General features: G+C 35.1%; 1 protein-coding gene across 1 annotated transcript; it reads right to left on the bottom strand.

Moving 5' to 3' along the window:
- Positions 1 to 1,991: 1,991 nt before the first annotated feature.
- On the bottom strand, positions 1,992 to 12,343 carry LOC123564478 (uncharacterized). The gene is made up of 5 exons (XM_045358113.2): positions 12,214 to 12,343; positions 11,673 to 11,888; positions 9,883 to 10,077; positions 9,338 to 9,527; positions 1,992 to 6,851 (listed from the first exon to the last, which is right to left on the bottom strand). The coding sequence occupies exons 1-5, from the start codon at positions 12,215 to 12,217 to the stop codon at positions 6,248 to 6,250; spliced, it is 1,209 nt and encodes a 402-aa protein (XP_045214048.2). The 5' UTR covers positions 12,218 to 12,343; the 3' UTR covers positions 1,992 to 6,247.

The following is a 12,343-nucleotide window of genomic DNA, read 5'->3' as shown; positions in this document are numbered from 1 at the left end:
ACATCTAACTCCATTATATTAACCTAAAGTTGTCATTATTAATTTCATATAGCTTATGGTTTTATGATATGTACTTCCTTTCATTAGCGTGTATTCAATAAACTATCTTCATTAGGTTTGCTCCGGACAAAAAAAAGCAACCATAAAAAGGGAAATAATTTCAAAACTATTCAAATGAAGTTATATTTGTGCGATATTCGCTCCATGTTACCATCTACAAGGTAGCTTTACTCCAAATTAGAATACATGTCGGGATATGGAGACCTAAAGAAAGGTCATTTAAAAACTATTCATTTTATATGGATTCTGCGCTCTGCTTATCGCTTATTTTCTTCTTTCACTATTATAATTTTTCATCGAAACCTCTTCTGTACTGTCAGTGTTATGCTCCTAACAAAAGTGTTACAAAGACAAAATGAAAGTCACTAAAAATGACCAAGGCTAGAGTTATGGTTCTTGTGCACTTCATCACTCCTTGTCGCCAAGATTGAAGCAATTCCCCTGAACGCACTTCAAGTTAAGCTCTGACAAGGAAGGACCCACTGACGGACGGACGGCATAAAAATTATGCAGCAGTTAAGAACTTTTAAAAATCATTTTGAAGACGGTTTCTATTCTAAACTATGAAGCTTTAATATACGGACGTAAATGAATTTCATCTGAAAATGGTTTGACTGGATTTTCTATTGTTTTCCCTCAGGTGAGCGATCTAGGGCCATCATAGTCCTTTTGTTTCTTATACGTGAAAGAGTCCTTTGCTGTAAAGATAAGTATTTTGCATGCTTTCTACGAACACTCTTCTGATTATGAATCTACTTTGCACCACTGAAGCAGATGTTTCTGTGAGCTTATGGATCACTCAATATTTAAACATGAACATTCTTGGTTTGATCAAAGTGTCACATAAGATAAACAGGTGTTATGATCGTACGACTGGTAAGTAAATGTGTAGTTATATGATATACTTGTTGAATGGCTTGCCAGTCAAAATTCAAACCTATTGCCCGAGGTTCGAAGGACTGAATGCAGTTAGTCTTGACTATTGACTGGCAAACTATTCAGTAAGTGCTTTATGCTCATCGTTTTTTCTTTAATATTTGACTTTAGTCCAGAAAAATGTAGTGTTGAAGTATAGACTGGTCAATATCACAAACTGTTTTGTATAAGGAGTATGCAAAAATTATAGGTTATTAGCTTTGTATCGGGAAATATGCACGAGTTCTGCAGTGGAAATATTGCGCGACTTTAGGAGCGCAATATTCTTCCGCTAAAGAACGAGTGCATATTTTCCGATGCAAAGCTAATAACGTTTTTATTACATATATTTCTACACGTATAAATGTAATGTGAATATTATGAATTTGTTCAATAGCCTGAATAAGATTGACAATACTGAACTAAATAAAAGAATTAATGCAATGACACACAATACATTACGTCACGCACGCGATATAAAATTCAGGCATCAGTGTATTGAAAAATATTGACGTTTCCGGTTCCATTGCAACTTAACGAAACGAGTATGTAATAATGATCATTAGTACAGTGTCTATGTTCGCTGTAACAAAAGCCATAAATGCAGACTGCACCCATTTTCCTGTGATATTTCCCTTTAATTAATACATTTATAGACTTGGTGCATTACGTTACACAATTCTACCTAGTTTATCAACTAGGACACAACACGGAGTACTCATTTGACAGTAAAAAGGGTATTACGGGGACAAGAAAAGGTATTGTACAAGATATATGTATCATGATCAGTGTCTGACAGATTGTTTTAAGTATTTTAAAGACGATTTCTGTAGTTATTGTTTGGTATTTTTTTGTTGAAAATATCATATGTTTTCAGATAGAATCATCTATACCAAGACGGCATTTTGAAAAATATTTTCTTCCACATTTTATCTAAACCTTTAATCAAATGTCCATTTCAAACTTTTAGAGTATACGTATTATATCACGGTGCCATCTAAAATAATAACGTATGCTAGAGTTTTACTCTAAATTTTATTTACAAAAATATAAAGTAATATGTCATATCTTACAAAATTATAACAATATCACAATAAGACTTTTACTTTTGATTTCACATTTTTTCGTGACAAAAATATTCTCGACTATCATTTTTTTCTGCAAATACTTTTGAAAGGTTAATCCACTCCAGGTCAAATGAACATTTTGTAACTTTTAAGTTTTACAATTTTATCAAGTATAACCTGTTTTAATGTCCATGTTGCAAAGATCTAAAAACATCGATTATTTCAACTGAAATTTTTCAAAATGGGGTAGACTGCACATTCATCCATTGCTTAAAATGTTGCCAGGAAACAATGTAAATCAAACAAAAATATCTACTACTTCAACCGGCTATCATATCCATAACTTACACTCAGGAATAGCTTATCAAAATTTTATGTCTTCTATAAAACAACAAAATTTTCCGGCTAAGTGTATGTAGGGCTACAAAAAATTATGTTACAAATATTATCATTTTAAAGGAACTCGCCTCCACATCAACGATAAAGACACTTTTCAAAGACTTTTTGCGAGAAACTTTAAAAAGAATGTACAGACCCACACTTTTATGAATTAATAAAAAGAAGCTTTAAAGAGAATGTGCAGACTGGCACATTTTATGTACGCAAATTAATCAAGAGGGCCATGATGGCCCTGTATCGCTCACCTGAGTACAATTGCTCAAAATGATATGATCGTTTCAAACCAATCTCATTAGAAGCTGCTAAGGTGTATTCAGTTAGATAAAAAATAAAGGGAGGTAATTTGTCATAAATTCAGTCAATATGTATCTTCACTGATTGTCCAAGTCCATCTGTTGACATAAATGAACTTTCAGATCAGTATCTTCATTAGTTACGGAGATATATCCATTTTAATTTGAAATAAAGGGAGGTAATTTGACATAAAATCAGTCCATAGTTATCTACCCTGATTATCTCAGTCCAACTAATGACAATAATGAAATTTAAACTAAGTCCTATAAGTACTTACTGATATAAATCCATTTTGATTACAATCAGGGGAGGTAATCAGATATAAAATAACTCTGGAACCTACGATTGGATCTGATAGATTTGCCATGGAATCTAAGATCTATTGTTGTTGAAGATATTTTGGAAGTTTGTATCAAATCAAACCATAAATGAAGTCTTTATATGGCTGCAAAAGCCAAAGTAGCAAATTTTGACCTTTAAGGGGCCATAACTCTGGAACCCAGGACGGAATCTGGTCAGTTCAACAAAAGAAACAAGATCTTGTGGTGATACAAGTTGTGTGCAAGTTTGGTTAAAATCAAATCATAAATGCAGCTGCTTTTGTGCAGACAAGGTCAAAATAGCTAATTTTGGCACTTTCAGACGCCATAACTCAGGAACCCATTACGGGATCTGGACAGCTCAAGAAAGGAATTGAGATCTTATGGTGACACAAGTTTTGTGCAAGTTTGATTACATTCAAATCATAAATGAAGCTGCTATTGTGCAGACAAGGTCAAAATAGCTAATTCTGGCCCTTTCAGAGGCCACCACTCTGGAACCCATAATGGACGAAGGGTGATCACAAAAGCTCACCTTGTCACTATGTGACAGGTGAGCTAAAAAAGAATGTGCAGACTGGCATATTTTATGTAGGCACATGTAAAAAAGAATGTGCAGACTGGCACATTTTTACAATCAAATTTAAAAAGGATGTGCAGACTGACACATTTTATGTATTATAAAGCAACTTTAAAAAGAATGTGCAATTTTTATATATCATTAAGCAACTTTGAAAAGAATGTACAGACAGTCAGTTTTTATATACTACTAAGAAGCTTTGAAAAGAATGTACAGACTGGCACTTTGTATATACTAGTAGTGTCAACCATCACAAACAAGAGCTGTCACAGGAGACAGCGCACTCGACTATTTCGATGCTAGATAGCGAAACTGGGCACATCTGAGGAAACTGGAGCTGTCACTGGAGTGTTTAATATGGATGATGATATTGGACAACAGTTTGAGTCTGTGTTAAAATATTAAGTAATAAGAGAGATAAAGATAAAGTATATCAAAATATTAATTAAGTATAAAAGGGACATGGGACATGGTGCAAAAGCATAAAAACTAAAAAAAATTCGTAGCAAAAAGGGGACATAATTTATGAAATATTGGTGCAAGAGTGATGGTCCTTGCATCAAATGATATGGGTGATGATGTGGAACAATTACTTTAAGTTTAAATCAATCCATTTAGTCATAACTGAGATAGCGTGAAAATGCACAAAAACTTAAACCTAAAATTCTAAGTAAAAAGGGTGATAATTCGTGAAATACTGGTGCCAGAGTTATGGCCCTTGTGTCATATGATGTGAGTGATGATGCTGAACAACCATTTTAAGTTTGAATCAATTCCTCTCTGTAATAACGGAGATATAGTGAAAATGCATAAAAATTAGCCTTAAATTCTAAGTAAAAGGGGGCATAATTCATGAAAAATTGGTGCCAGAGTTATGGACATTGTGTCCTATTATGAGGCTGATGATGTGGAACAAATAGTTTAACTTTGAATCAAATCCGTTTAGTGATACAGGAGATAGAGTGAAAATGCACCAAAACTTTAACCTGAAATTGTAAGTAGAAAGGGGATAATTCATGAAATATTGGAGCAAGAGTTATGGCCCTTATGTCATATGATATGAGTGATAATGGGGAACAACTAGTTTAAGTTTGAATCAAATCCTTTCTGTAATAACAGAGATAGAGTGAAAATGCATCAAATGTAACCTTAAATTCTAAGTAAATGTGGACATGATTCATGAAAAATTGGTGCCAGAGTAATGGACCTTGTGACATATGATGTGGTTGAAATTGAGGAACAACTATTTTAAGTTTGAATCAAATCCATTTAGTAATAACTGAGATAGAGTGAAAGTGCATCAAAACTTTAACCTGAAATTCTAAGTAAAAAGGGGGCATAATTCATGAAATACTGGTGCCAGAGTTATGAACTTTGTGTCATATGATGTGGTTGATAATGTAGAACAACTATTTTAAGTTTGAATCAAATCCATTTAGTAATTAATAACTGAGAAAGAGTTAAAGTGCATCAAAATTTTAACCTGAAATTCGAAGTAAAAAAGGAGTATAATTTATTAAATACTGGTGTGAGAGTTATGGACCTTGTGCCATATGATTAGGGTGATGATGGGGAATAACTATTTTAAGTTTGAAACAAATCCATCAAATAATTACAGAGCTAAAGAGAAAGTGCATCAAAACTTTAACCAAGGTGCGTACGCGGAGGGTCGAGTAGGACAGCTCCCCATACTTAGTATAGTTGAGCTAAAAAGAATGTGCTGACGGACACATTTTATGTAAGCATCAATATCATATTTATTTAAGCCGCGTTTGCAAAGTTGTGAAATGTGTAGACAGTCTTTTTAGTTCGTTAGTCTCGTGTTAAAACTTGATGAAAAGTAGCTTTTACTACTAGTCTACTTTGTAAACGCATTCAGTTTGTTTGAAAAATTCTGACGTTTCAAGTTAGTTTATCTGGAGACGAGTACCTTTAAGCTTCACAATTTCTGAATTATTTCTCTTGAATAAAAATGAAGATCACTTCCTTGTTTCTCTCCCCTATTATAACGGTACATTCGACTTGTGTCATAAATATAATATTAAAGTGTTGGTCGATTACAAGAAGTTATTGCGTAGTTAGTTCGTTGCAGTAAACAGAACCTGGTTAAAATGAAATAACAATGTAATTAACACAAACAAAAAACAAAATCTTCACTGGTTAAGATATGTCCAACTATGAAATTATATTTGTTTAGATGTCCATGAATGTAAACTTCTTATGGCAAGTACTTTTGTCCTAGATGAGAAACTACCGATCGTGGATATTAATTTATACAAGTTCTCCCTCTCTACAGCTGTCAACCATTTATTGTGTCAGTACAACGAATTGAGCACTTTTATCGAACCATCAAATGTTTGCCATTACATGCGTAATATTAAATCGTCCGGATCAGTGGCCAGCTTTTTCTAAAAATTAACGTTATGAATTCAAATTCTTTGAGTTAGATAAATGTCCTTTGTCGTAATTGATAAAATGCTTTAAATAATTTATACTCTCTAAATGGACATTTTACTTTTAACTCTATTATTATGCCTCGAAATATTTTGAAATACTATCTGAAATGTTTTGGAGAGTAACCTCTGTTCGAGATGAATAAAATGTTTCATAGATCATCCTTTCCCATCATAGGTCGTGTAAGGCGGAGGAGGGCCAAAAGAATTCTCACATGTTCGTTCTTCGGAAACGTCCTTCTCACAGGGATGTGAAACACCCTCAACTGCGTTTTGATTTTGTAAATCCTCGTAGGGGGGTGGTTTATCTGTTATGACACTGGTACTATGGGTTGTATCTCGGTTGAATTCATGTATGCGATTTTCTTGTGGTATTTGCATTTGGTCAAATGGTTGGAGCATCGCTGTTTCATGAAGTCCGGTTCCAGAATTGTACACCGCTGAGTATGGCGGAACAGACGGGTTATCAAAAGTGTTAGGGACTCCAGTAACTGTTGAGTATGGAGGAGCAGACGGGTCACTAAAAGTTCCGCGACTAGTGAGATCTGTACCAGATGCTTCATATGCCGGCGGTGAAGATGAACTCTGTTGCTGTTGATTTGAAGACTGAGAAATTATTCGGCGGGCAATATCACGAAATTCAGAATCGTCAGCTTGTGTGTCAGTGTTATTGTTGGTATAGTCGTTTTGTAATGACAATGGATCACAGGCAGCTATAAACGCAGAGCGAATTCTGGCTTCCCTGTTCGATTTCTTGTGGGCTCTACAAAATACGTCATAAACCTTTAAATACCATCGTAAGTAAAAATATTTATGAAAGTTGTAAACGTAAATTAGCACTGTTTCTTTTGCTTCTTTATACACACTCAAATATTAAATACCTTTGAACTTGGAATAATGGTATACTTTAAATATGAGCTCACTCGTTTTTGCCTGTTAGAACACGTACTCTACATTGCATCAATATGAACCTGATTTTATACCATCAATTATATTTTTTGAAAACTGATGCATACTTTGAACAAGAAAAAAAAAACAAGTTAAAATCAGAAATAAATATGAAATGAATAAAAGAGTTACATGTTTCAATGACATACATAAGTAACGCCATAAATAAAGAAACAACAATCAAAATTATCTCTTTTTACTGATAAAAATAACAAAACATTTTTTACGCATGGCACGGAAGAATGCACTTTCAATTTGTAACCCACATATTTAACCTATGAAACATACCCTGAATTCATTCAAATAATCTTTATTCATCACAATATTTGCGACGACATGGTTCCGCTTGGTAGCTCATACTTTCCACAGGTTTTCAAACAAAGTAGCAATAAATAATACAAAGAAGTTTATAATACCATAAATATATCATAGTGTATGCATTGTACAGTCAAGTTTTTCTGTAAGTATAAAATAATTATTATGAATTACGATCGGTTATGTATAAGCCAAACATGCCATTCAAAGACTACGTCGAAAAATACTTATGTTCAGGGTTAATATGTCATTTACGCTTCAGTCACATATAAATAAGACGCCGCCCGATTTTTTTTTCTAACGACGCCGATTCTAAGAATTGGAAAGTATAACAGAGCACAGGCGAGTTTGTTCACGCGGTCATCAAGAAGTCGGGCACCAGACGGCTTTCCTGCAAGGACAAGCCGCGCGAACAGTTTTAAAATCTGACAGGGACCAGGCAGTGACCGGGTTGTGCCCCTGCGGAATATAACGAAACTGGACGTACACCCTTTCTGTCTGGAGGCGCCCGGTCGGTCACCTGGTTGATGTTAACAAAACAATTTCGGTCTCAGCTGAGACTGAGTTTGAAATTTAAATATCATTTTAATAAAACTTACAGGTATTATTCCAACTGAGGCTAATTACCAATACTGAATAGTCACTTAAAAATGGTTATTCACATAAAATTTAGTTTTAAACATGCAATTTAGATATACATAACTAATAAAGTTTCATTATCAAACTCAGCTGAGACTGAAAATGTTTTCTGAATTCCCTTAGCGTCCGCGTCTTTTGTGCTTTATGCGAGTCGCCCGTAGTCTCACTTGCTGGATGAGAAGTTGTTGCAGTGGAACGGTGCCATCTTCTCTGGTGATCAGGTAAGGAACGAAGCAGGAGATACCGAAGAGTTCACTCCGCGTGGCAAAATCAACGCCCAAAGTGATCTGACGGACATCATCCGATACTTGGACGAATACTAGTATTTAATATCGGACAATGCCTGTATGACCACTTGGCGATTTGAAGGTAAAAACTGGAATAACGACCGTTCTGTCATCGACCGATTGATGCAAGCGCAATCGGGGTCCCTTCCGACAGTCTGACGATGGTTTCACGTGTTTGATTAAATCAAAATGTTAACGGGCTCTACAAAGGCAAAGAAAAAAGATCGTCCGGTCGCCGCTAAATTTTGTCTTTTCTTTAAATTTTTCTCGGGGACATCTGACGCAGGACGGTCACCAGAAAATGTTGCCGTGTTTTATGTTTGCACATTTCTTTGATGTATCAATTATTGCACAGCAATAGATTTAATTCAATACAGGAGCACGAAGTGTAAAGTGTCATTGTGACAGTACTCATGAAATTGGTTTGATACTGTAGCTTCTAAAATAGCAACAAATTGTGCCAAGATATTTCAAAATCCCTTCATGGATGATAGAGTTATGGACGGACGGACGGACGAACGGAAGGTTGGCCGATGGTCTAGTGGCAACACGCTTGGCTGTTAATCCACAGGTTCGGGGTTCGAATCCCGGTCCAGGCACTGGAAATTTCTGAGATGCTCTTGAGTGGCTCCCACCTAACTAAGAGGCCTGTACTGGTTCATCCCAGGAAAGATCGGTGCTATAAACTGGGCACGTTAAAGAACCAGACTGTCTATTCGCAAAGACCTAGGCTAAGTTAGCCGGACAGGCCTGTATCTGAAATCATTTCTGTCTATCTGTTCTGGGGGCTTTATCTCACTCTGTCCCTCTGGTCAGATCGCTCTGTGTTTGCACTAGTAGAGTTAAAAAGTTCGCGCCCTGTGTGGCTGCGTTTGCTATATGTAAAGCGCCTTTGAACGTGTTTATCATGAAAAGGGCGCTATATAAATCTGGTGTAATAATAATAATAATAATGATAATAATAATAATAAGGAAAGACTGACAGAAGGACGCAGACCATATCTATGTGCTTTTTTTTCCTCGAAAATGTCTAGGTGAGAGAGTTAATATAAGCAAATACCTGAAAAATATGGCAAAAATAAGCAATCCCAAGACTATGAAACCACCGATAACAGCACCAACAAAAATGACTGGGCTGACATCCATTTTTAAATTCGGGTCGTCATAGTATCCCGGATAAGTCGTGCGAGGTGAACTTCTTGGTGACACCGTTGGCCTTCCTGTCATGACCGTAGTTTCCGCAGTTGTACCTATAAGAATTGCCAAGATTATTAATTATAATGTCCTTGTTGGTATTCATCATAAGAACGTACTATTATACAGATATACCTTACTTATAACCTATACATAATGTCATGCACGATCATACCATTATTTCATCTGGTTTTGTTTTCAAACATATGGTTTCAAGATAGTGATATTATTATAAGTTGTCAAAATCATGTCATGCAGTGCTTTCACGGCATTCATGACGTCACGTCTCTGAAAATGTTCGGTGACTTTTAAAAGCATTGTAAGTATTGAAATAGTGAAGAAAATACCTTCAGATTGGAAATAATAATTGACAATAGATTACACCTTCTAAATACAAAATATTTTAAATACCGTCTTTAATACAAGGATCACTGTAACTGTCGCTAGTCAGCCATTCGTTTCTCACACAATGAACACTTGACGACGCAGGTTTGTATCCATGGTGACATCTATACATACAATCCCTTTTGGTGCTTGAACTGGATACCGGGCATGTTACTACATAACCATTTTCGAAGAATATATTTTCACACCCACTTACTGGATCTGTTTTATGAACGAAAAGGACAGGTAAGCACATTACAATGAAATTGTATATTCTGACACTCTGATATATAAAAATTAGTTGTTTTTATACTAAAATCTTAGATGGTGTTTCTAAAAAACAGAAACATAATCAGCATTTTTTCTAATATTCATGTACTTCCTGTCATAATATGGTTGATCGTCCTACGATTTACTAATGTGTTACTTTTGAATACTTTCCGTTTGAAAGAAAAAAAAAAGATATTAATTATCAGAAACAATCTTTTAATAAATACTCTTTTCGTAAGTAGATTCTGTTAAATCATCATTAATTTTATGTATAAAGTATACTGTTAAATTCTACCAAATATTTCGAAAATGGACAGTTTCTTTACATTGACTGCATAGTAATAAAAACAAGAGCTATCGAAGGAAGCAGCGCTCGACTATTCAACAGCCGCTTTTCAACTAAATAATCGAAAAAAGTGGCATATTTGTTTTAAAAAGCAAAAAAAGAGTTATGAAACCTGTGTCGGGTAAGTCAGTTCTTCATATTGAATAAATGTGAAGTTTCAATCTATTCCCACAAGTGGTTCCAGAGATACCAGCTTACATACAAAAACTTAAACAAATTGGGATGCCGACGCAGACTCAAATGCCGACGTAATGAGTGAGTCCAATACCTCTACCTATTCTTTGAATAGTCGAACTAATGAAAGCAGTAAGTTACAAATAACAGGGTTTTCCCTCGGAAATTTTGATAGGGGGGTCATCATGACCCCTTCATGTTTGACTTTGGGGGTCATTTTCATTTTCAAGAGGTCATTTTTTTAAGTCTCAAAAAATGAATAAAATGGTAATGAAATCTGTACTGTATAAAAAAATCCAATAGAAAACAACTTGTTTTTGTTAACTTGCAATGTGCTGTTTAGAACAAAAAGAAATACATGTACATCTACAAATTAATTTTTTACACTTTTTTTTTTAAATCAGACAGTAATTGCAACCTTTTGAATGCATCTGCCTAACTGAGGGAACTTTCGTGAAGAGTAAATGAAGAATTTTCGCAGCTCAATACAAAAGGACGGTTTTGATACACGGCCATAATTTCATTTTGCCATTTTCAACAAATAGCCAATGTTTTTTTACAGAACCCTTTCGGTGTGCAGACTTTTATATGAATGCTTGCATTTTTGGTCGAGACAGTTTCAACAGGGTTTTCCCCGCGTGCAGATGACAAGAAAAACGTCATCTTTTGTTGATGCACCATTTTTGTTGAATGGCTTACCGTATAAAGAGACGTCGATATCTAGCCGATAATTAAACCTAGAACGCAGTCTACCTTTACTACTTCGTACCTACGCGCGAATCGGTACTTACTTACAATATTGGGTACGAAAATTCGTGTCGCCATAATTTCGGCCGGTAGTTGAGTTGCGCCACCAATGACGCGTTCAGAATTATTTTGAGGGTCATTTTGAAAATCAGTGTGCTAAAACGCACAAAAAAGTGCGTCAAGGAAAACCCTGAAATAATGACTGATATTCAATTATTATCTTTAAATGTAGTAAAAATCCCTCGCAGCAGCAATATCTTAAAACATAATGTGCACATACCTGTACTTTTTCTGCACGCTGGAGAATCTTGAGTTGGATGACTTCCGGAAGGTACCCATTTATCATTTCCGGCACAGTAGACAGTAGATGCTGTTTTCACATACCCATCGTTGCAGTAGTATCGACAGTATATGCTGTTTGAACTGAACACTTGGCAGGAACTTGTAGCAACAAATCCATTCTCAATGTTGCTACTATAACATCCGCTTGCACCGGCTGTGTGATGGAAATAGAATAACTGTTTCAATTTCTACATCTACGTTGACATTATACTGTCATCTTTGACCATGATTTAACGGTGAATTTAAAGTATTTACAATTTGTATTGTAAAGGTGTTTATAACAAGAAATAATATCTACTTATGTCCTTATTAAGACACACAATTTTGCTCCAGGCGAGCAGCACACGTTAAAAGTCTCTTTCATATAAATATTTTATATGCACGTTGACCTGTCATGTTATTTACGATATCAGTTCAAACTGACAGAACGTTATACTTATAGGGTAAAATAAGTTAGTAATTAACAAATTTGTACTTACCCATTTTATGACTGCATCTCTGTTTGATATGATAAATAACTAATTATTAAAAGTTTCTGATACACCTGTATTTCTGATCAATAGAAAACAAAATGGCCGACACGGTGTTTACATTTACCGTCTAGACGAG

The sequence above is a fragment of the Mercenaria mercenaria genome, chromosome 2, assembly GCF_021730395.1.
Source record: "Mercenaria mercenaria strain notata chromosome 2, MADL_Memer_1, whole genome shotgun sequence".
Classification (NCBI taxonomy): Eukaryota; Metazoa; Mollusca; class Bivalvia; order Venerida; family Veneridae; genus Mercenaria; species Mercenaria mercenaria.
The sequence above is the reverse complement of the archived record's forward strand: the minus strand, read 5'-3'. Positions and strand labels throughout refer to the sequence as shown.

What these genes read in the sequence shown, in the direction of transcription:
- LOC123564478 (XM_045358113.2), bottom strand. An exon ending in AGCGTGCAGAAAAAGTACAG is followed by an intron (nt 10,078 to 11,672) that starts GTATGTGCACAT and finishes TTCATAAAACAG; the next exon opens with ATCCAGTAAGTGGGTGTGAA. An exon ending in TGATCCTTGTATTAAAGACG is followed by an intron (nt 9,528 to 9,882) that starts GTATTTAAAATA and finishes CAATTCTTATAG; the next exon opens with GTACAACTGCGGAAACTACG.